General features: G+C 37.9%; 1 protein-coding gene across 1 annotated transcript; it reads left to right on the top strand.

Annotated features, from left to right (window-relative positions):
* The first annotated feature begins 544 nt into the window (after positions 1-544).
* Positions 545-25,512, top strand: LOC306875816 (receptor-type tyrosine-protein phosphatase-like N). Its single transcript, XM_079426562.1, has 23 exons — positions 545-862; positions 3,717-3,767; positions 6,792-6,902; positions 8,079-8,172; positions 9,055-9,208; positions 9,308-9,617; positions 10,046-10,171; positions 10,390-10,421; positions 10,669-10,940; positions 11,618-11,704; positions 11,811-11,890; positions 12,007-12,071; positions 18,834-19,043; positions 19,771-19,983; positions 20,379-20,526; positions 21,122-21,195; positions 21,356-21,433; positions 22,185-22,304; positions 22,390-22,556; positions 24,325-24,378; positions 24,479-24,543; positions 24,622-24,695; positions 24,776-25,512. The coding sequence occupies exons 1-23, from the start codon at positions 787-789 to the stop codon at positions 24,845-24,847; spliced, it is 2,733 nt and encodes a 910-aa protein (XP_079282688.1). The 5' UTR covers positions 545-786; the 3' UTR covers positions 24,848-25,512.
* The last annotated feature ends 110 nt before the right edge of the window (positions 25,513-25,622 follow it).

Genomic DNA, 25,622 nt, shown 5'->3' with positions numbered 1-25,622 from the left:
ATTATCAGTGCAATCAATCAATTAGGTAAGTATGGTGATAACTATTAGTTAATGTTTTTTTACCCTCTTCACCTGCGACAGAAACGTTGCCAAATACATCAAATGTGATATTAATTTGTTTTCATTTAAAAATGGCCACTCAGCATACACCTGCATACAGTTTATTATTGCCATCTGAGACCAGCCCTTACGACATTTAACAATGGTTTTAGTACAAATAAAATAAAAAAAATGGTTATACAAATGGTAATCAATACATGGTTAATTTTCGTAATGGATTTTTCATGTTAAACATTAAAACATTTCTATGATTCCAAATAAAGGTGTGGCTAACATTTGTCCCTGGACATGAATTTACCTCGTATTCACTTGATATCAGTTCTTTCCTCAGTGCAGTCAATGCTATAACTAACAGACAGCCACACATCCTGCCCAGGACTCAGATGTATAGCCTATATAGGCTCTAGCTCCCTTCCTTCATTTTGCGCGCAAGACTATTCGCAAACCTCCTGGTCTCCTTGTGACGCAATTGCGGGTCCCCGCCACACCGATGAAGGAAGATCGTGATTCCTGCTCCAGATCCGCACCAGAAATTCAGGACATTCGTTAATGTCTCTGTATGTTTATTACTGCCTAAAACGAAAGCCTACAGTTAATTTGACTGACCTGACGCGTCCATCACTTGTGCTGCACAAGCCTGCGGCACCGACAGACAAAATGTGGATTTAAATTGTTGACGGAGGGCGATAAAACAACGCGTTGACTTCAATCCGGTGGATAGTTAATATGATGCATGCACGAGTATGGAGAGCCCTGTTTTTGATGTCCGTGTTCTGCCAGTTTGGGATGGCAGGCAAATACGGTATGTATTAATATCGCTAGAAAAGCAAGGCTTTGAAAAACAGAATGAAAATCGATTGTCAGCTTCATTGTGCACAGACGTGCAGTGGTGTGGTTGTTCAGGCCTATGACAATTACAATGTGGCCACATTTATTTATATAGGCTACAGTACCACAAATGATTCGACTCATTAGCATTTTGTGACATATGGCATCACGTTTAAGGTTGTTTCATATGGATGCACGTGCCATTATTTTAAAATCACTTTTGCATATTGTGTTTGTTTCTATTGCCATTGTGAACACTTCTCCTCCTAAACATGCATCAAAAGTGTTATAGATGTGAATTAAAGTGCTTCCAGCTTTATCATGCAACTGGTGGGAAAGGACTGGATGGAGACAAGGAGTCGTTCAGTGAAGAGCATCATTTCAGCACCATGGAGAGGGTCAATTTTCATATTTGTTTATTTTGAAAGCAACTATCCACTTTATGTTTTATTGTAGGTTAGGTATATATCATCCTCCTCTATACAAGCATTATCTGGTTAACAGAAATACTCTTTACTCTCTATCCCTGCTCTGACCAATAGAAATCACTCTTCTCTGTATCCTTGGCGACACGTCGGCGACATTGGAGGAGTGACCCATTTGCAAATATTTCTGTAATACTGTCATCTACTACGTCTTATACATTTTTAAAATGATCAATAGTCTCGCGATTGCACTCTCAGTTTGTTTAATGGACGAAGGTTTTCGTGAGGTTGTTGCGATTCGTATAGTGTTCATGGGGTTGTGTTTACTGTTGACATTTATGAATGGTATGAATTATCATTAGCTGCCCTTTGCACAGCCTGGTTTAGGCTGCTCTAAACCGGCTCAGATGCTGCTTTTAGTTCTACGTAAATAGAAAGCAGGGTCATTATCTAGTTATTTATTTACATATTTATTATATAGGCCTAAATGTGTAATAATTCTGCATTCTTTGCAAGAGATTTTCTCATTCATCATAAAATTTCCTCTCATTTTCTGAGGGCTGATGTTGATATATAGACAAACAGGGGTTTTTTTTAGAGTAAAAGTTGTTGCTGCTTTAGCCTGACATGAATTTAGACAGACAACGTGATTGGATTATTTTGTGCAAATATATTGCTTATTCTCTTAACATTTTTAATAATAATTATTCCAGTTTGAGTTTAGATCTGCTCCTGTTTGTCTGAGACTAAACCTTGGCAATGGCTGGTGTTGATCATTATGTTGTTTACAAGAATTCTGTGTGCTTTTAATCATTAATCCAGCGTGAGTAAAACACTGCCATGGTGATTTTCACTGATGTGATAAGTCATTAGTGGAAAGTGGAAATGAGAGGTTCACATCACATTCTGTTCCATTTCTAAATCAGCAGCTCACAAGTTGCTAGTGGAAATAAATAATGAGCAAACGTCCCATTTTTATCAAAGTAAACTGGCGTGTGTTTCAGAAATAGCTGTTTGTTAGACCTGTGTTCAGTAACCTTCACTCATCAATATTATTCAATATTTTTTATTATTTTAACACTGTTAACACATAATAGGGCTTTTCACACTTGAAATGGTTAACTATGGATCATTCTAAATCCCTGGTAAACTGAATCACATTTTACACTGCCCGTCTACCTATAAAAATAAAAAGGCATACTCAGGTCAAATGGGGTGCTTTCAATAAAAGGTCCAACCTATTAGGAATACTTTTAACTTTACATTTAGCATACCTTTGTTTTGGTGTATTTTGGTAAATCGTTGAATTTTGGTTTGCACTTCTGTAATGGAATCTGAATTTCTTTTTCCACACCGGCTAAACATCCTCTGGCTCAGCCTGCTACAGTAGCCACGCCCCCAACTCTCGTTATTGGCTGAACATTTTATGGTTCTTTCATGGTATATAAATCAGGACCGTATATACATGCATATAGTCTACCCTAGCTTTAATCCCGGCCTGGGTGTTGTTCATTAACTGGTGTTTCGCACTGTTCCTGTTTGAACATTTGCGGTTTTAAACACTGCCACGATTTGCGCCAGCCCTTCCTGAATGGATTCCTCGGACTTCAAATGTAAAAATGAAACGGTCATCTAAATAGTTTTCTGTCACTATTTGACTTTTTCCCCTCAAACGCAGAAACGACGATAATCTGGGATTAAGCGGAGCGTGAAAAGCCCTAATCTGGTCTATAATTTCATTTCTAATTATTTCACCAAAAGCCCAATCTTTTTTAACTGTCTAAATCTGTTTTTAAGCCACTTTATTCTCTCCAGCTTTATCAGCTTGACTGTTTATCTTTGTTTGTCCTGCTCGGTTCCCCTGACAGCAGTGCTGTTGGCCAGCCTAGCGCTTCCCACACACACATTCAGGCACACAAACAGACATACACACACCCATATACATGCTCAAGCATAGTCAGGTCATGCTCGCTGGCAGTTACGTTTCCTTTTTATTTGATCAGCTGTGTTCAGCACATGCCCAGAGCTTTCCTCCTCATTCTATCTGCCCACACATCAGTTCTGCATCTTAGGGGAAACAAGCTACTGCAATCATAGGCCATCATGGATGAATGATTCTTGTCATTGATTCATCTTGATTCAATACAGTTTATATGCTTATATGATTGTGTTTTTGAGCTATAACTCTTGTCCCAGAGTCAGACAGTTGGAAAGACAGATTTGACACATTGGTTTATAGCTGAGACGAATGTGTTGTGAAGAAAAGGTCACTTAGACATCACTTGAAAATAGTCCACTATATCTCCACTGACAAAAATGCACTGAGGTTTTCAGTAGATGTCAATTTAAATGTTTTATGTTTTCCTTTTCCTCTTCATCTCTCTTTCTGTCTCTTGCATACAGGCTGTTTGTTTGAGAAGAGGCTGTGCTCTAGGGAGCAGTTCTGCTCTGATGGTGAGTATCACGATAGGGAGACAATATGTTGTGTAGTTCCAGTAAATCATAAGTTCAGAAAGAAGGACGTGGTTCTATGTTCTGCGTCCTGTCTCTTTATTTCTTGCTCTTGATGATCTAATCGTGATTTCCGGATCATCGCTTGACACTGCTGCTCTGCTACATCCTGCTAGTGCAACGACGCAACAGGAGACACATGCACACTGCTAAATAATTTACACTGCAGGAACTTTCACTTCACTCATTTCATTTTAGTCAGCAGTAACAAAGATTGTGCTAGTGTATACTGGAGGCAGATGTTTATGTTATTAGTGTATTTAATGGCCACATGAAAATACAATGGGTTCCAAAAGTCTGGAATATCCTTGTATTTTGCATTATTTTTTAAATATTTAATTTGTTAAAATTAGTTTACAATGAAAAATACTTCTAATGCATTTACTAATCCTAGAAAATTTTAATTTCAGCATTTACTAATGCATTATTAATTTGAAAAGCTGTATTTGTTCATATTATTTCACAGACCTGTGCAAAAACTTAACCACCAGTGAACATTTGTGTTTTTATTAACTAACGTCAACAAAGATGAATAAATACTGTATCAAATGTATTGCTCATTGTTAGTTAATATGAGTTCATTAATGTTAACGAATGGGACCTTAGTGTAAAGCGCAACCTTTTTTCATTACAAATGATATTATTAGTATAACAATTTGAATAAAAAATGAATGAAACAAATTTCAGCTGGACAAGCTCCACAAGCTTGTGTAAGACTTAATGATGAAAAACCAATATGATTTGATAAAGATCCAAAGAGCATCTTGTGCTTCCTGGAAGCACATTGTAAGAAATATGCTTATTTGAATAATGTTTCTTCCTCATTTTACTTCAGAATTTTTGTTTATTATTAATCCTAAGCCTTTCTTTTAATTTCCACTATTAAATATTAAAATAAACAATGTGGTCTCAGACTGTATGTAACAATTAGAAGACATGTGCAAGTTATCAGTGCTGACTACACATGTATGTATCTTTCCTCAGTGCAGTTTCCTGAAAATTCCAAACTGGAATCATTCACATTCCATCTGTTATTTTGTACTCCTCTCAGGGATTTACCTGTGTACGTATTACCACAGCCATGAACCACTAGTATTCTGTCACCTGCTCTTCTCTCTCACCGTCAAGTCCCTCCCACCTCTGCTCCTTGTCCCCTTGGTAACGGTGACATCATCAAGCCCATGGAAGCTGGGTGTACGCCCCCACAATCACTGATGACTCACTACCCGGTGCTTACGCACAGACTCACGTCTTTGCCGTACATCCAAACACACTCATACGCACATACGCGCACATATATACCCACACAGATACCTGCACATTCAAAAGAGGTTATACAAATACGAGGCACTCTTTGAAATGCATTTCAGAGACTCGTGTTGGCAATGACGGTTAGCCGGGTTGCTGTACATGGTTAAGGCTTCCGTATTCCCAGTGTCATAAAATGACGGAACAAAGGTGTATAACAAGCTGTTTTTCTTTTATCAGTGAGTTTGCCACCAGTCCAATCTCTTTTGTTCTGACACCTCCATACACAAACATACTGAATGTCAGGTGTTTGTATTATTATTGAATCAGGTGTTTGTATTATTCTGAGAGACAGTAATAAAATAGAGAAAGAGAAAAAAGGACTTATTCACCTTTTATATAAGATACTCTGGTGGTGCTTGTAGTTTAATTTCTACATTTTTCTTTATATCTCACAATCCAGACTTATCTTCTCAGAATTGCGAGAGACACAGTCTAAATTGTGAGATATAAACTCAGAACTGTGAGATATTAATTCAGAATTCAGACTTTTTTCTTTCAATTGAGTACTGTATTTTTATTAGAACTCTTGAGTTTACTTCAGCACTGAATAAAAACAAAAAAAAAGAAATTCCAACTTTTTATCTCACAATTCTTACTATTTGAATTCATATATCACAATTCAGACTTTGTTTCTCAGAATTCTGACTTTATCACAATTCTTACAATTCTGAATTATGAGATAAAATGTCACAATTACTTTATATATAATATTATATAATAAGTCATAATAAACCTCAGTTAGACATTTGTTTAAAAAAAATCAGATTCTAAAAGTCTTGACTTCATCCCTCATTCTGTCAAAAATAGATTCTAACAAACAATTATTAATTTTTGATGTATGTAGTTTATATGTATTTATGTGTCTGTCTATGCTTAGCCAGTGTATAGTCAGCCATAAAACAAAATAAAAATGCAGCAACCCCTGACAAAGGTCTGTTATGAATATTCATGTATGTATTATGAGAGGCAGAATATAATTTTGTGTCGTGTGTGTTACTCCTTAACTGTACGTCTTTCTTTTGCTGAAGTGATGGTGTGACATCATGCCGTTTCTCCTGGGTCACTTCTATTGCGATGTAATAATGTACTGTGTATTTCCATGCCCCAGGGAAACTGATCCATCTCCCCCATAGTGCTCTCACATCTCCATCTGTACTATAAATAGCTGTGAGTCATGTTCATGGACAGACCTGCTCTGAGATATAGAAAATGGCCGGGTTCATGTTTAGAGCTCATCTGCGTGAAGGGATCAAGGGGCTTTTTTTAAACCACATAACTGGAGGTTTAGTCAGGGATGAGTCAGTGGTATATGTGTGGGATGAGAGTGGGGTGGGTTGAATATGTTATGGGTGCTTATTAGTCAAGAAACTGGCTCATTTTTCACTTATGGTTTATTTTGTCTGTGACATTTTAATGTGCTTCGTAGTCACGCTATATTTATGTATGAGTGTTTAAGATGTTGTTTCATTTTTAATTATTCTGATGTCGTTTATCAGTTATAAGTTACTGATGTCGCATCAGTAACTTAAAAAAATATATATATTTTTTTTTGCATCATTTACACAGACTATTATGAAAAGAGGTTTCCTTTACTTTCCTTTTCTTATTCTGCTCAGTGTTCTAAATCTAAATGGTTTGTGTTTGTATGTGTTACAGACAAGCTTTTTGGACAGTGCCGGAGCTCCAGACATGACCAGGTTCAGTACCAGGTCTCTGTTCCTGTTCTTCAGAGACTGCAGGAAGTGCTCAAAGAGCTGATGCTTCAGGGTAAACACACACATACACACACACACACACACACACACACACACTCACTCACTCACTCACATACATGGTGTCATGGTGGGGACTTTCAAATTGCCTTCTGTTATTTTTATACTGGGCTAAGAATATTTTCTAGCCTCTACGTTAAAACATAACCACAGACTCATTAGGACATTATTTAGTTTGTTTATTAAGCTGTCTTCCTCTCTGGCCAGGCCACATAATGTTTATGATTTCAGGTTTTTTAGGCTAACACACACACACACACACACACACACACACACATTTACATTGGTAATGCTATTATTGTTGTGCTTTTTAATTTTGAAAAATTATATATTATAACTATATATGAAAAATTAGGAAATGCAAATATGATTACAAATCAATGAATAATAATAGTTCTGGATGTTATGGAATTCTGGATATTAGTAAAACACATGAGCACCAAAAATAGCCAGTGTTTTCCTGGAGCTCTACAGCAAAGCATGAATGACATTTACTCACAGTTAACATCCAGCGACAGTAAATAGCTGATAGCTTTGTTACTCCTTGCCTTTTAACTCCATGTTACTCGTATTCATTCGCTAGAGCAAACATTCAAATGTAAATGTGCAAAAATGTATTTAAACAATTTGCTAACAACATAATTTTTGTTGGTTAATTTTTAAATCAAATAAAATAAAGAAACAAAAATGAAAAAGAAAACCACTTTTTTCAACATTTTATCTATCAGGATATTTTGCATTACATTACACTGATTTTATGGTGGTACTGACAACAAAACGTCCCACGTTTTTAATATTTAACACTTATTTATTTTCTGAATCATTATATTGCCGGTTTTTCGAATAGAAGTACTGTCATCTGCTGCTGTATCTAATGGAGTGTGCAAGGTGTATCAAAAGTATAATATAGTATAATATCAAATGAAGTAATGAAGAAATAGATTATCCATTAGGATACTAAAGGCAAACAAACAAAGCAATGCAGACAGGATTGAGTATATCAGGTTTCAGACTTGTTTTCAAGAAAAAGCACATGCACGCTGACTCACTCCTGAAATAAAGACTCTGGCAAGGCATGTGCTGTGTACAGTGTAAGTACTGCTTTACATGCTTTACATGTACCTGCTTACATTGTTTGTGCTGATTTGTGTATTTGTGTGACTGTGAACAGGATTCTCCTGGCAGGATGAAATCACCCAGCACATCATCGCAAAGGAGCTGAGACGTATTCCTCACACACGCACACAAAAGGTCCAGAATGCACAGTGAGTACCAGGAACAAATAATGCTGTTAGTTTAAATGAATAGTATCATTTACCCACCCTTATTTTGTTCCAAACCTGTATGACTTTATTTCCTTAGTGGAACATTTTTTTTCCTTGGTCATTTGTTCTGTGCAATTACAGTTCTGGAGCTCAAAAGGACCATGACTGTATCATGAAAGTGCGCTATATTCAAAGTTTGTTGAAGTTAAATAATAGCTTTGTGAATTTTAAATTGGCTGGTAATGGATTATTGAGTCAGGTTGAACCTGAGGACCTAATCAGTCTGATTATTTAATTAATTTTTCAGACTGTTTAAAAACTTTATCAATGTATTTGAAAAATAATTGAATCACCACTTCCCTCATGAATTTTCAAAGTAGTGTTAGCATGGCTGTTTTTCTTTAAAAAAATAATTTGAATAGGACAATAGACACTTGACAGAAAGTGATAGAGAGTCAGAAAGTACCACAAACTCAAGTCCGTCGGCTCCATCGGATATATCAAGATTTTCATTGCATACTGAGTTACTACTGAAGGTTGTGTTTCTCACACAAAGCTATTTTATGGCTTTAGAAGATGCTGCAGACTTGCATGTTCTACTTATGATAAAAGACTATGATACTTTTATGGTGCTTGAGTGGTCTATTAATATGAACGAAAAAAGCGTTCTTGAGAATTTCTCCTTTTGTGTTACACAAGAAAAAAAGAAAGTCATACAGGTTTGAAGCAGCATGAGGATGAGAAAGTAATTTTTTTGTCAACCGTTCCTTTGAGTGTGTTATTGCTGCTGGAAAACTTGATTTCAGATGTCTCTCAGACCTCAGATGTTTGATCTCTTGTATTAGATTTAATGTAATTGACTGATTTTTTGTTTGTTTGTAGGCCGCCACAGCCTGCAGCTAAGAAGGTCTATTCCAGCTCTAACTCTGAACCTGGTCCAGCTCAGAGCTACATGGATTACATGGTGTTAGACCCCCACCAGTCCTCCTCGCTCCGGATGCAAGCCCTACCAATGGACCCATACTCATACCTACAAGTAAGACAAGTCATTTTTTTAAAAAGTAGCATAGAAAACCAAACGCAGACTTATCTTATATTTTTTTTTATTTAAATTTTGCTCATTGTTCCCGAACAGGAGGACATGACCCATTCTCTCCATCCTCACACCAGCATGGGATACCAGCGACCCCCCTCTCGAGCTGGAGCCCAGCAAAGAGACAGAGACCGTCAGCTCCTGGAAGAGGCAGTCTCTCTCTACCTCTCCTCCTCACAACCCTCTTTCCGCCACAGGGGGGCAGCAGCCCTGCCTGCAGCCCCATACTATGAAGATCTAGATTTCCCTTTGGAATATGGAGAGGACTACACCCTACAGGAACAGCCCAGCTCAGCCCAGCACAACAACAAGAAAGTCCCTCAGGACTACAGCTCTCTTTCTGGACTTGATGGTGAGTATCCCTTTTTGGGATGCTTCAAATGTTGTGCCCTTAAGAGTATGTCATAATAAACATTTGACTATTGAAGTCTGCATGTTTTCCCATTTGCTTTAGTTTTGAATGGATTAAAATGATATTATAGAACTGTTTATTGTATCTTGCGTAAACAGATGCGTTTTAAACTTGTTTGCTCTCAGATTTAGAGAGCAAGTATAATAAGATACATTTTTGCAAAACTAGGATTCCTATTCCTAAAATAGTAGAGCTTTTGGTGCAAGTAACACCAAGGTCATGTTTTAAATCCCAGAAAATGCTTAAACTTGTCAAATGAATCCAATGTAAGTTGCTTTGGATAAATAAAAGTAAATATTTTTCTGTCGCTTATGATGGTGCATGCTGATGTTTTCATTTCATCCAGCATGTTATTATTTGTGTTATAGATGATACACTGGCACAGCTGGCCACCCTGTTAAAGAGTTTAGGGGTGGACCCACGAGACCTGAGCCCTCAGCAGATCAAAAGACTTACTTTAGTGTTACAGCTGCTACAAAACATGGAGAATGCAGGTATAGAGTGACATCACAACACACACAAATGTATTTACGTCATGCATTCAGACGTATGCATTTTCACACAGCTTGAATCATATAGAAGTCACTGCACCTTATTGTCATGGGCCTAATAAATTTGATCAACAGTCTTAGGTCTTATGTATTCATATCATATCATTATTTGTGGGACAAAAGCACTGTGTGATGTTTTCTCTTATCTTTGTTTTCCTCAGATCAATCCCCAGGGACAGTCACGGTAAAAGAGGTAGACGCAGATTTGCAGTCTAATAATTCACCTAAATGCTAAAAGAACGTAACACTTTTACCAGGATTTTTGCATTTTAAACATTGCTTTCAATGCATTGTTGAGTGCCACTTATCAGAAAGTGTAAAAAAGGAGGTATTAATTAGCTGTATATTACATTTTCAGGTTAAAAAACAAAACAAAAACGGAATTATGTGTACTATGTTTTGTTTTTTTTACACACAACGCTTTGTGTTTTTCTCAACAGACAATTGTAGCAGGCAGTGATAAAGTGACAGAAAAAGGAGCGAAACCCCCCGTACCTGTTTCAGCTCTGCCCTCTACCCCAACATACCAGCGGGCCCCTACTCAGCCCCCATCCACACCAGCCCCTGCCACTGTGCCTAAGGAAGACACTGTGGGGCCCACCCTGTCAGCCAAAGACCTGGATTTAAAAGAGAAAACCGCCAACATCTTGAAAACCGCTAAGGATGGGACAAACACCAGAGAGGAATATGGCTACATTGTCACTAATCAGAGGTAGGAAACTTTTTAAGGTTTTAATGTTGTACAGTTCATTCATCTGAAATGTACTATGTTGGAGTTATAGATGGCAGATGCCTGATCATTTTAGACACAGTCATCCATGCTCAAGTTTTTACTAAAAACACAATTTTCTTAGTATTAGACTTAGATTTAGTATTAGTAATGTTTCTTATTTTTTTATTTTTTTTAAGTAAAAAGACTTGTTGGACCATTTTTATTTTCAGCTTTAAATATAATGAATGTAATGAAACAAAATGAGGAGCATTTGTATAGCACTGTATTCCTATTCTTATGGAAAACATGAAAATAGCATGGAATTGTCATTAAAAAGTCATGCAAATTTTTGTAGTTAATTATAGTAATGGCAAGAAAAAGTCTTGAACAGTATGACAAAGTTTATCAGGGAAATATTTAATATATTGAAATCTAATCTACATACCAATTAAATTTTTCTATTTTGCTCCAATTTATTCTGCCCTTTTTCATATTATAGAATTTCCTAGAATTTGAAAGGAAACTTGTTCAAGATCAGGTTTTCCTCTTTGAGAAAATATAGTGCATTTCTGATGATTTCCTGATGTATTTGTGTTAATATAGCTGAATGTTCCTTGAAATGAATTGAATTCATTTGTGCTGAAAGCTTATAATTAAAGAAATGTATTTCCCTCCAGTCCTTTAAGTCTTTATGATGGGGTGAAACTCTTAGAGACCCTGGCGGAGAGAATCCATCTCTCCACGAGCAGTTTCATCAACATTAGGTAAAGTGTGTGTGCGTTTGTGTTGCTGGATGGAGAGACTGATAGATTAGTGAATACAGGGTGAGAATAAAAGAAAACACGATCTCTCGGCCGTTTGTCTCTGCAGCGTGGTGGGCTCGGCCCTGACATTCAGGATCCGACAGAATGCTCTTAATCTCAGCGTGGAGGATGTGGCCAATAAAGCCGGTGAGTGACAAGCCTTCTCGTTCGGACCGTTAAATTTAATGAAACTGAAAAAAAATGCGCAGGCACTTATTGATTAACTCACACATTCACCAACATTTATTGTCTTTGCAATGCAGTTGCTGAGAAGAATTTCCTCGAGGGAGAGACAGGATTGAAAATCATCCAGACCGGAGTGGGAGAGGTATGCCTATCCCATTTTTTTATGTCCTCCAACCGCAAACCGTGAAACCCACACGTTCTCTGTGATCAGCAGGTCTATAGATTAGCGATTATGGGAGCCGGTTGGTATAATAAGCCACTCTCTCTTGTCAGTCAGCGACAGAATTGGCCACACAGGTCATTATTCTCTACATAACCACCCTCATCAACCAAACAGGGAGCGTTCTCATTGAAATTCATAGATTCTACAGTTCTGTCCATCTATTATGTACAGATCACGTACTGAGATATAATTCCGGCTTCTCATGAATCACTCTGGCGTTTAATACTGAACCGAACAAGGAGGGCATTTGAAACGAACAGTTTTTGAAATCGTCACCGTTCAACTCGAACTGTCCCCACTGTACCGTTCCCGCGTCTCAAATCCTGTTTTTTTTTTTTCCTGCTGTGCCTCATTTCTCTCCCTCCCTCATTCTTTCTCTTCTTGTCCCATGCCATTCTCCCCTCTGCCATTCTTTTGGTCCTTCTCTTTTTGTTACCTCTGCCTTTGACCCCTCCCCATCCCTTTCTCCCTCGCTCCCCCACTTTCTTGGGTGGCTTTTGTGCTCGGTGCATATTGAGGCGTTCTGCTCTCCCTCGCTCGCTCCCCTTTCACTTTGTACAGCTGTTGCAGGCCCTTGAATGCAGAATAATGTCTTTTGTTGCATCCGGCTGCTCATATTTTTAATTATTCTTTCTTGTTCTATTGTGGGCTGTGACACTTTCTTTGCTGTGAAGTGCACGGTGTGTGAGTGAGCGAGCGAGAGAGACTCCCTGTCCTTTATCTTATAATTTTCTCTCTCTGCCTCAGTAATGAGACCTGCTTGCACCTGACTGTTTTTTGTCTGCCTTTTATGGGGAGAAATGCTTTTCTGCTTAGGCTGTTTTGTCTCTCTGTGCTTCTATCTCTCTCTGTGAGTCTCTTTCTTTACTTCTTTAATGAATGAAGTTTTTACGGCCCACAGTGACATACATAGCAATGCCCTTTCAGCACTCCCACCGAGATTGCGCTGATATCTTATTAAAGGGATGGTTCACCCCAAAATTTGAATTGTGTTTACTCACCCTAAGATATTTTAAAGAACGTTGGTGACCAAACAGTTGCTGGTTCCCATTGGCTTCCATAGTATTTTTTTCCATACTATGGAAGTCAATGGGGACCAGCAGCTGTTTTCTTTTGTGTTCAACAGAAGAAAGAAATTTATACAGTTTTGAGGGTAAACAATGACCGAATTTTCATTTTGGGATGAACTATTACTTTAATGAATAAACATATTCAGATGTACCCTAGGGGTTTTATATTTATTGGATGACACATCCTGAAAATCCTTTTCAGCTTAAAATGTAATATATCCAGTTTAAAGCATATTACTCAGACATTAATCAATTTCAACACTTATTATTCTATAAATCTTTGGCAGGGTCCGTTACCAGTATTGTCCTCAGCTTGTGCGATCTCATATATCTTCTGTTGTACGCTTATTCCAGATGTGAAGGCTCAGTGTTTGTGTCCTTGCCAAACCATATTACTTACAAACCCCTTTTTGGGCCCATGGCACTTTTCTTACACCCCATTCGTTGTACCCCCTCCTGCTCCTGTTGCTTTCGGCCCATTTTTTTTCCCTCCTCTCTCTCTCTCTCTTTCACGGACGACCTATCCAGGGCATCAATACCACCCCCCACCCCACCATTTCACCATCAGCAACATGTGGAGCTGTCTCTAAGGCAACGACGTTTGATGTGACAAGTGGCGGCATTGGTTGAATGGGGCTGAGAGGCAGCGAGGCCTTCATACGAGTCGGACACAGCTCTCGGAGAGGCACACTCTCTCTTTCCCCTCCCTTTTCTCGTCCTTCCCATTTATTTTCACTCATTTACCTTTTCGCTCCGGCACTATGCCACTCTTTCCCTCCGTTTTGGTTCTCGTCTCTGAAACGTTAAGGGCTACTTTGAAGCGCTTGTTTGATGCTTTGCTTAAGTTGTCTGACCGGGGATGCTTGGACTGTGAGGAGACTTGAAAATGTGAGATTGAAGACGGTCCAGCTCGTGATGTTGTGGCGCGTGTGAGGTAAAGAGGTCTGAGCGTCTGGAGAGCACACAAGATGTGTGCCGGTGAGTTCTGTTTCATACTAGATCTACTGATTCTGTTGGCCTTTATGTAGGATTTAAATGCTGAGATGAATTTATTTGTTTGGATTTTATTCTGATGGTTGTGCTTGATGTCATGATATATTTTCCTTATGAATAATGGAAAAAAGTGTGTGCATATAGACATAAGCTACTTATCGCTTTAATAGTCGATCAACATACTGATGCCATTAATCATGCGTCCTGTTTTTTCAGATTTAATTTAGTGAACATTTGTGTATATTTATATGTATATAATAGATTTTTCCAAATTCTCACATTTGGAAGTTGTTAAAGAAAGGTACTAACTGTATTGCATTCAAAAATGATCACAGCAAAAAAATATTGTTTTGCTTAACATTTTTTTCTGTTTTGCACACTCATACACTTGAATTATAATATCAGTTAACAACTGTGGCAGAGTAGCGAATAATGCTGTATTTTACGTGGAAATCTGAAGTATATAGTGTAGGCTTTATCAGTTCTGTAAATATATCTAAAACAAATGTACCATGACCATTCAAACTTCTACATTCTAGTTAATATACAACACTAAACTAGAATAAAACACTAGAAATAAAATAGATTTAAAATATTTTTCTCTCTCCAGTTTCAAAATAAATGGTCCAAATACATTAGGATTATTATCAACTGAATTGTCTGCATATGTAAACTAAATCTACATTTTTTATGTAAATATTTATTCAAAAACTTAAAATGTTTCTTAGTTTTTACATTTGACTTTTTTTGCATCTGTATCATATCAACATATCTTACCATAATACCAACTAAAATATAGATTATCTTTAAATGTGCCTATTATTTGGTAATATTTCACTAGAAATTAAAACTAAAATAACAATTACCCACATGCATCATCAGCTTGGCATACACACAAATGCGTGTGTGGTGCATGCGCAATGCCATGTGCTGCATGCGTAAGGTATATGTGATTGATGAAATATTTTTTGTTAAATGCTGTTTTTAAGAATTGTGTTCTATCTTGAATAGTGATGTCAGGTGGACCGGTTGCTGTGGTAACAGGGCAGAGCAGGCTGGATGAGTGAGATGATGTAATCCGTTTGTAGTCATTGCAGGTGCACCTAAGTTCATACTATTTCTCTTGGTTTCGTGTCCTAATTAGATATATTGAAAGGTCGTAAAAAATAAAAATTCTTGCCTAATATGTCATTAAGTGACTGGAATTAAGTGGATGTTCATTTTTCATGATACCTTGAAGTGCATTTCATTGCTTACCCTTACAGTGTTAGATCATTTTCTTTTAATTATTTTTTAGTTTCCATCTATGCTAGTTCAAATATTATTTATAAAAAACTGCTGGTGGGAATGTATTGAAAGATGCAAGAGGGAGAAAAATCATCCATTATAAACAACACTCTCTAAAGGTTTTTTTTTTCTTAGAGGAAACTTAATGAAAGCCGCACACCTTCTGCTGGGCAATATAAAGGCAGCGAGACGAAGGCGGTGATGGGAATTCTGACGAGTCATAGTCTGAACGCCTCTATCAGATAACAGCAGAGTCCTGCTGAATTGTGAAATCAATTCACAGCGAGTGAATGGAGCAGAGGATACATAATGGGACAGACGGACTGATGAAATCTTAGATCACAGAGAGCCTCGGAGATGGTCGGTGCTCCATTTTTGACTCGGACGGCTCGGGCCGTGCCTGAATTGCCTATTGTGATTCAGAGTGCAAAGCTCTTGGTGATCTTTGCCCTCGGGATCTTCCAAAACAAGCATGTGCACAGACAGCCATACGTGTGTGTTTGTGTGTGTGTGTATCTCCTTTTTTTGTGGCTGAGGTCAAAGGGCTCGGGGGTCATGGGGAACGGCAGAGGGGTCCTGGGACCCTGAATCCGATTTTCCCGCTTCTTGAGGAACAGATGTTAGAATTATGCTTTCTCGGCCAACAGCTTATTGTGATTCAAATGCACATTAGTATTCGTAGCGACATGTAGAGCATGTGCTGAACCGTGCGTTACGTCGTGAGGTTATTCCTCACGTATCACCCCTTTTTACCCCTCCTGCGCAGAGTTTTACTCTCTCGTTCCCTGTAACCATGCTTTCTCTCCTTGCGACCAGTTGCCTTCTCTCCCGCTTTCTCTCTGCCTCCTCATTTCTCCGCCTGCCCTTCTCAGACCTTGGGGGGCCTTTGTCCTCTTGTCCTAAACCAGCTCATTTTTCCTGCCTGCTCCCGTGCTCCATTCTAAAAGCCTGTCAGTCTTCCTTTCGGGGCCTCTCTGGAGTAGCAGGTGAGGCGCCCCGCACCCTTTATCTCCTCCCCCATTGTCCTTCCGTCCAGTCGCGCACCCTTGCTTCAACGCCGCCGCCGCCCCCTCCCTCTTTCCACCTCCTTCAATCTCTCCTGCGGAACATTCTTCTAGCTTTTCAGGAGAAAAGGCCGAATTTGAGTGGGAACAAGAGGGACAGAATGAAACGTGTGAGGAACGAAGAAGGAGAAAGAGAGGGAGAGTGGGTGTGAGGAGGACAGGGAGTGAGGGGGAAAATGGTTGATGAATTTTGAGAAAGGACCGAAAAGAAGGGAAAGCGTCCTGACCTCTTTGTGGTCAGACTTAAGTGCTCTTTCACTCAATCTTTTTCTTTTGCTAGCTCAGCTCTAACGGCTGCCTGTGCGCTGCAGAGATGGTGGTGAGGTGTCAGCCTAAAGGTCTGTTCCACTTTCTCAGAAAAAAAACAGCGGGTGCCTGAGCGAAAATTATAGCCAGTGTAAGAATAGGTTGTTAAAACTTGTTTTATTTCACATGGTGAGATTGGTTTTTAGTTTACAACTTTATTAATACCTCGAGGGACAGTTAGTCTTTTGAAAATGTTTGTGGAAAAGTAAAAATCAATGTATGTAAAGTTCCATCATTTATAAAAATCATTTCATTTCAGAAGATAGCGTTCAGTTGCATTCAGTCAATTTGCAATCACAAAATTGTTATTTCAATAAAGTCATTATAATATTATTAAATATTGAGGATTGTACACTAAATTAAAATAATTATTTCATCAGCCTTGGTTGATGTGAGAGCCATATAGTTTAATTGAAACCATCAAAATATTATTTAATATTAAGCATTATACACTAAATTAAAATGAAATAATTCTTTGATCAGCTTTAGTTGATATGAAAGGCATATAATTTAATTAGATGCAGGAATTAAAATAATTTATTGAAATAAATGAATTAAAAGTTCTGTTCTTTTTATACTTTTTATACAGAATTATTTTCATGCCAAATATTAATTGATATTCTAGACGCAAGTAATATTAACATTGGTTATTAATGAAAACTTTGACATAAATATAAGTATAAAATAAACTACAGCTTCTGTAGGACTTTAAGATAATTAAAAATACATAATCACACAACTGCACTTGCTCATATAAATGTACACATGATTTATTTATTTTGATTATTATTGATTTTGTATTATATCGATTATTGATTTAAGCATTTTAATTATCTTGCAGTCCTACAGAAGCTGTAATTTATTTAATATTAAAATAAACTACAGCTTCTGTTGAACTTCAAGATAAGTATAAATGTATAATACATATAAATTACTATTAATTTAGTCATTAATGATGCATATACCTGAACAAGTGCTGTTGTGTAATAATGTATTATTTAATCATCCTAAAGTTCTACAGAGGCTGTACTTTACTTGAATGAAAATATAGTTATTAATCAAGCATACATTTACTTGAGCAAGTGTAGTTGTGAGTTTATGCATTTACGTCTTACAGAGACTAGCTTATTTTAGTACAGAGGATATTCTCTTTTATTTGAATAACAGGAGTAAAATATTTAACATTATCCTATACTTTAACACAGTGATCCCAAAGATTAGAATGATTAGATTAGAATGCAGATGGATTAAAAAGATGCCAGTGGCAGTATTACGTCCTAAGGTGTTTTCTGCAGATAACACCACATATTATTCAGTGTAATAATGTGGGCGTATTGACAATAGCATATTTCCTCTGCTCTCCTTTCATTTCCTTTGCTCACCGTGATGGCCATGGATTATATTGAGCATTCTGTTGTTGCCATGGTAGCGCTACGGCCTGTTCTCCCCTGCTGAGGCTCCCAGGCACCATGGCAACACCAACAGGCAGGGGTTGGAGACACGGGACGACGGTTGCATGACATCAGCAGTCATTGCATCCATGCATTTTCTCGTTCTCGATGCGCTATAAGTGCAAAAGAGTAAGGATGGAATAAAACTCAATGAGAGTGTGCGAGAGATCCCTTCAGAGTGATTGACCCTGCATTGTGTGGGGGGTTTCCTTAATTGTTTACGTGCTGGTAATTATTCAGCGGAGCGGGCGGGTCACTGACTTCCTCTAATTATTTCAGGGTGGCACGTGGCTGTGCGTGTGCGTCTGGGTTGCCAGGGTAATTAGTAGTCGATGATGACATCTGACTTGTTTACACAAACAGAGAGAGAGAGAGACAAAAGAGGGACGAGAGAGTGTAGGGAAGACAGAGAGACCACACAAACGCTTGGTGACGAAAGCCATCTCTGAAATGTTTCCTTGATCCTTCGTATGATGGTGTCTTATGTTTGCTGTATTTCTCTTGTTGTAGAGGAGCGAGGGGCGTGGTTTGCCCCGGGCCACACGAGTCGGGGAGGGTTCGCGTGGGGTCGTCCTCACAATGGTGGCCATGGCTTGTGTGGGCACGGTGTTGTTGGTCACCCTCACGATTGCCTGTCTCCGACACCACACCCGTCAGTTAGCCACTGGCAAACTGGGTCTGGGACCAGAAGCCGGTGTGGAAACCCACTTTGATTACCAGGTACAATGTTAAACACACACAGAGAGAGAAAGATATAGAATGACTGAAAGATGTTTATTGTATCGTCCAAAAAGTAAAATGTAGTCAGAGGAACAAAAATGTAAATAGAATTTTCAGACATTACTCCAGTCTTCAGTGTCACACCATCCTTCAGAAATCATTCTAATATGCTGATTTGCTGCTGAAGAAACCTTGATGTTGAAAACAGTTTTTGTTTTATGAATAAAAAGTTCAAAAGAACAGCATTTATGAAATCTTAGTAACACTTTAGTATAGGGACCAATTCTCATTATTTGTTACAGGAACTATTTGTTCATTAGCATGCCTATTATTAACATATTGGCTGTTTATTAATGCATATAAAGCACATATTCTGCATGACCATTTTCTACATCGCTAATCTTACCCAAAACCTAAACTTAACAACTACCCTACTAACTATTAATAAGCAGCAAATTAGGAGTTTATTGAGGCAAAATCTGAGTTAATGGTTTGTTAATAGTGAGAATTGGACCTTAAAATAAAGCGTGACCGAAATTTTTAGTAATATAGTAAATGTCTTTACTGTCATTTTTTATCAATTTAATCCATTCTAATCAGGTGAAACTGGCATATAATCAGCACTGTACATTTACTGTACATTAACAGTGATGATTATGGATCTAAAAATGTCATTTTAAACATTATTGCTCAGTCGGTAATGATAAGGTTTCCCTGTGTCTTTCAGGAGCTGTGTCGCCAGCACATGGCAGCCAAGTCATCGTTCACCCGTCCGGAGCCAGGCGGTCGACGGGGGACCGACACATCTCGAGTCAGCAGTGTGTCGTCTCAGTTCAGCGATGGACCGCAGCACAGTCCCAGCTCTCACAGCAGCACACCGTCCTGGAGCGAAGAGCCTGCACAGTCCAACATGGACATCTCCACCGGACACATGATACTGGTACACAGCCGCAAATTATAATTCAGACTTTGCTTTGCTAGCAATATGCTGCATCTTTCTATGTGCTACAAAAAGTGAGAATCGTACTCTAATTAACAGGAATTATTGCACTACAATTTCTGACTGTTCAGCACATAACAGTAAATGGGTTGCAGTACCTGCTTTGCACAAACCAAATCTATATTTAAACTCGCATAAAGAAACTGCAACTAATTTAAGGAAAGAACTATTGGGCTTTTGTGTCTTCTTGACTTGTATAAGTCAATTCTGAGGCTTAAGTTGTGTCCTGAACTCTACTCTGGAATCACGTCAAGTTGTTTATTAATTACCTAAAAGCAAAATAGGCATTTCATGAGCAGTCAGTGGAATGCCTCAAATCCATTCCTGTTGTTCAGGCGTATATGGAGGACCATCTTAGGAACAAGGACCGATTGCAGAAGGAGTGGGAGGCTCTGTGTTCGTACCAGGCTGAGCCAAGCTCGGTCTCTATCGCCCAGTCTGAAAGCAACATGGAGAAGAACCGCTATCCTGACTTTGTGCCCTGTAAGAGCAGTGTGCCTTTTTAAAAAAAGCATTTATTTCAATGATTTCATCCATTTACATAATAGTATGATTTATTTAAAATAAATTAAACACTTTTATTCAGCAAGGACACATTAAATTGACTAAAAGTGAAAGCAGAGATATTTATAATGCCTAAAGATTCCATAGAAACGTTAAGCAGAACAACTATTTTCAACATTGACAATAATTAATGTTTTCTGAGCAGCAAATCAGCATATTTGAATGATTTCTGAAGCATCATGTGACACTGAAGACTGAAGTAATGATGCTGGAAATTCAGCTTTGACATCACATGAATAAATTACATTTTAAAATATATTAAAATACAAAACAGTTATTTTAAATTGTAATAATATTTCACAATATTAAAATTTTTAATGTATTTTTTGATCGAATCAGTGTAGCCTTGGTGAGCATAAATAAGAGACTTCTTTCAAAAACAACTTTTGAACAATACTGTACTCTGGCAAGAAAGGCATCATATATCTGGAAAATACAAATATTGGTATACCAAAATGAGTTAAATATATACATTTTAGTTTTAAGTATGTTTAATTAAAACATCCTGTTTTAGATGATCATTCGAGAGTGAAACTAAAGGCAGAGGTCAACCCCTCCAAAGAAGACTACATAAACGCCAGCACTATAGTAAGAAATGACTATCTTTATTCCACTATAGAACCAGGTTTTTGCTTCTAGCAATAATACGTATGCTGGATAAGTAAATGAATGTTTGTTTGTCTATAAACAAAGGTAAATGTGATCATGTCACAGGAAAGGATCTTCATTTTACTATCTTTACCCATAGATTGATCATGATCCACGTTTACCTGCTTATATTGCAACTCAAGGACCTTTACCACACACGGTTGCTGATTTCTGGCAGGTAAGGTGCACATGTTGAGAGTAATGATGCAATTTTGAAGTGCCCCTATTATGGGTAAAGAAAGGTTAATATTTAGATTTTGGGAGTCCCCAACAAAAGGCTGACATGCATGCAAGGTCAAAAAACACTTTTATTGTCTTATAATATGCATTTTTACCTTACTTGCTCAACGACTCCCAATTTGTTTAACAATTCATTTTTCCAAACCCCTCCTTTGCGTGACACTAATCTGCGGTGATTGGTCATCTCGCCTGTAATGCCTGATAAAGCAGCATTTGTGAGCTCAGTGCTGCTTTGTGTACAGCGGGAAACAGCTATTTCTACCGCTCCAAAAGCGGCACCTAGTGGCAAAGAATGAATTTGCATTTTCATTCAGACCAATGCGAAAAAGACCAACAAGTGGGCAGGCAATATGCTAATATTTGATGTTGACCTCAACATGAAATGGCTTGGGATTCGTTTCAAAAACGACTCTTTCTTTTGAGAGACTTTATACTTTATATACGGTGCACTTTCAGATTTAAAACTTTGCAGGATGTTTTCAGTCACTGTGTTACATACTGCATGAAAGGTAATTTTCAAAAATCCATAATAGGGGCACTTTAAGACCTTGAAATCATTTCTAAATATTCAGAAAATAAAAGATAAAATTGAATAATAGCATAACACTAAAATGGCTTAGATTAAATTAAGATGCATCTCCTATATAAGTGATTCTTTGTGTACCGACACTGTTTTGTGCATATGTTAGATGGTATGGGAGAACGGCTGTACTGTAATAGTGATGATGACCGCTCTAGTGGAGGATGGAGAGAAACAATGTGAACGTTACTGGCCTGATGAAGGATCATCTTTATACAACATCTATGAGGTTAGAATCATTCAGTTTAATTGCCCTGAAAGTCCCTTGTGGTTTTTAATCTTTTGTACCTATTTTTTTTCCTTGTATGTCTCAGGTGAATCTTGTGTCTGAACACATCTGGTGTAAAGACTTCTTGGTTCGTAGCTTCTACCTGAAGAACGTTCAGACTCAAGAGACACGCACTCTGACCCAGTTTCATTTGCTGAGCTGGCCTGCACAAGGCATTCCCTCCTCCACACGTCCCCTGCTGGACTTCCGCAGGTACTGCCACAACACCAACTCCCATTCTGATAGCACTACAAACAGATTACACACACATCAGGTAGTAGCTCCTCAAAAGTTTCAGGTGAGGAAATAATTGACAACACAGTAATAGCAAAACAAATTTACTAAAAGATAATAGTGTGCAAATGATTTTCAAGTAATACTGAAAACCTCCCTTGTGCTCGGTATGTTCTCACAGATAACATAATGGCAAATTCATGTGACATAATGTTTGCAACCGGTCTTAAAATTGATAAAACTGGTGCAAATGATTTTCAAGTAATACTGTCCAATTGCAGCACCACTGGATAAAATTGCAGAGGGAGGCAGCGTCTTTTTGCCTCCCTTGTGCTCAATATGTTAGATAGAGGACATAATGCCGAATTCATGTGACAAAGTTCACAACTGTTCTTAAAATTGGTAAAAACCAGTGGGATATGATGGATAATTAAAGAATAAAGAACATTTCCACTGTGTCACATCCGAATTGATATTGAACGCAAAATAAACTGTGATTGAGACAATTGTTAGTGAGCGCTCTGTTAAATTAAAGGTGCACCTGTGAATATCTGTACTGATTTAATAAAAATAGCCAAAAACAGCTAGAAACAAATAAATGTGCTTGTTACTGTCATTGTCGTTCCAAAATATGTATGCTACGGTTTTTTAAAACTGCATAAATATAGTGAATAAATAATATATTTAATTGTATAATAGTATATTTAATATGTTGTTGATAAAAACGTACAAAATGTTTCTTGATGGTAGTGTAAGGTAAAAAAGGGTTTAAATGCATGAAAAATACAAGTAATGAGTAAACGTAATATTTGAAGGTATATTTAACAATATCAAAAAAATAAAATAAAAATAAAGTCTGTAAATAAAAACATACAAAAATGTTTGGTTACACTTTTTTTAAGGTGTCCTTGTTACAGTGTAATTATACATTTAAGTACTGAGTAATATTAATGAACTACATGGGGTTTGGCTTAGGCTTACTTGCATGTAATTATGTGTAATTTATTGTTATTATAATAGTTAAGTGCATGTAACGTGTAACAACACCGTAAAATAAAGTTTTACCAAATGTTTCTTCTTGTTCTTGATAACTAAGGTAAAAGATGTTCCACATGGCTGACTCAGAAACTAAAATTATCATTATTTAAATTATCAAATAAACATTAAAACTCAATTTAGACACACACACACACACACCTTTGCAAATATTTTCCCTACTGTTTTTCCTCACCCTAATATGAGGATCTGCTTCACACTTGGGATTCCCTAAATATCTGTGGATGTTTTCTTTACCTTAAAGTTCAGTACTTCCAACGTTCCTCTCCCTTGAATGCATTTGCACTTTGGACCTTCCCCGTTTGTGCTGGACACGGGCTCTGCTCTACCCCCTGCCTTTCTCTCCTCCTCCTCCTCCCACCGTCACTCTCTCTGTCTCTGATGGAGATCGGTAGGTCCCTGGACGTAGCACACCTCCCAGTGTCATTTTTGTGATTTGCAGCTAGTAGTCTGGGTCCAGTTGCATAGTCACAAAAATGATCATTGGTAGATGTGAGTGCAGCAGGAGCGAGGCTTAACGGATGCTCCATCTCCTCTCTCCCCCTTCCTTCCCCAGCCTCACGCGTCGCTCACTTCCTCTTTGTTGACAGAAGAATGATTGTAGGGTTGGACAAATTGACTGTTATGCTCCTTATAACATGCACATTTTTGTTTTTTAATTTCCTTCTCTCTTCTATCCTCCCTTTTTTAGAAAAGTAAACAAGTGCTACAGAGGACGCTCATGCCCAATCATTGTGCACTGCAGGTAAACGGCTACAATGAGTCTCAGGTTCACAATATGGGCGTTTTTTATTACTGTTATCATTGAAAATGAATTATTTAAATTGCTTTCCTGTTTCACACAGTGATGGAACTGGCAGAACCGGCACCTACATTCTTATTGACATGGTACTTAACCGCATGGCGAAAGGTAAGCACTTTGTTTCTCTACCTAGCCATTTCATTTCATGTACGTGCTGCATGCTCATAGGTTGTTTGTCTGTTTTAGGCGTGAAGGAGATTGACATTGCCGCCACACTGGAGCACATTCGTGACCAGAGACCAAGTATGGTACGCACTAAGGTATGTACAAAGTGCTTTCCCAGCATGTGATTGTGAATGTTAGAGTGAATTTGCACACTAAAGCTTGATTGTGTCTTCAGGACCAGTTTGAGTTCGCCCTGACAGCTGTGGCAGAGGAGGTTAATGCCATTCTGAAAGCCCTTCCTCAGTGAGCCACATCCCACCGTGTCACCATTACATCTTTTTCACTTACACTCATCCCTTTTCATGCACCTCACTCACTTTCACAAGTCAGAAATGAATATAGTCACTCTTTAAAAGACTATGAAAGCTTTCCAATGCTGGAAACACTTTGCAGGGGCCAAATGCTTCAGTCCTAATTGAGTTTCAGGGAGAAACGGTGGTTTTAAGCATCAGATTTAAAGTGTCCTAATTTCTGTAAATTGACAGTATAATGTTGTCTTTTTTATAAATATATATAATTTTGGATGTTGAAAAATGCTGATTTTGTTCTTAAAATGCTTTCTTTATCATGGCCAAAAATGCAATTCATGTATCAAATGTGGAAATGAGAAAAGAAGCCACCATGTCTCATGCAGTCAAACATGAGATCGTATATGCACAGTCATGTCTGAACTCTGAATTCGTTGGAATGTACCTGAAAGGTTCCTGTCAAATGTTTTACAAACATTCAGTGCTTTCACATCTGTAACGTCTAGTGCCGCCTTTATGTCGTGTGATCACTGTAAATAATTCACTGAGAGCTCGGTTTATTCCTGTAGCAAATGTGTAGAAAATTATCAAAAAAAGAGAAGTATATGATTATAATTTTTAAATAGTTCTGAATTAAATGTGAATATGTGTAGCAGCACTGGTTTATTGTGTGTGGCTTCTCTCTTTCATTATGACCATGCAACGCCCCCCCCCCACAAAAAACAATTAGTACCTGTTTATGTCTAATCTACACTAACATTCAAAAGTTTGGGG

This window comes from Barbus barbus (assembly GCF_936440315.1).
Source record: "Barbus barbus genome assembly, chromosome: 10".
Classification (NCBI taxonomy): Eukaryota; Metazoa; Chordata; class Actinopteri; order Cypriniformes; family Cyprinidae; genus Barbus; species Barbus barbus.
The sequence above is the reverse complement of the archived record's forward strand: the minus strand, read 5'-3'. Positions and strand labels throughout refer to the sequence as shown.

What these genes read in the sequence shown, in the direction of transcription:
- LOC306875816 (XM_079426562.1), top strand. Translation starts at nt 787, where the DNA reads ATGATGCATGCACGAGTATGGAGAGCCCTGTTTTTGATGTCCGTGTTC. An exon ending in ACAAAACATGGAGAATGCAG is followed by an intron (nt 10,172 to 10,389) that starts GTATAGAGTGAC and finishes TGTTTTCCTCAG; the next exon opens with ATCAATCCCCAGGGACAGTC. An exon ending in ACATAAACGCCAGCACTATA is followed by an intron (nt 21,196 to 21,355) that starts GTAAGAAATGAC and finishes CTTTACCCATAG; the next exon opens with ATTGATCATGATCCACGTTT.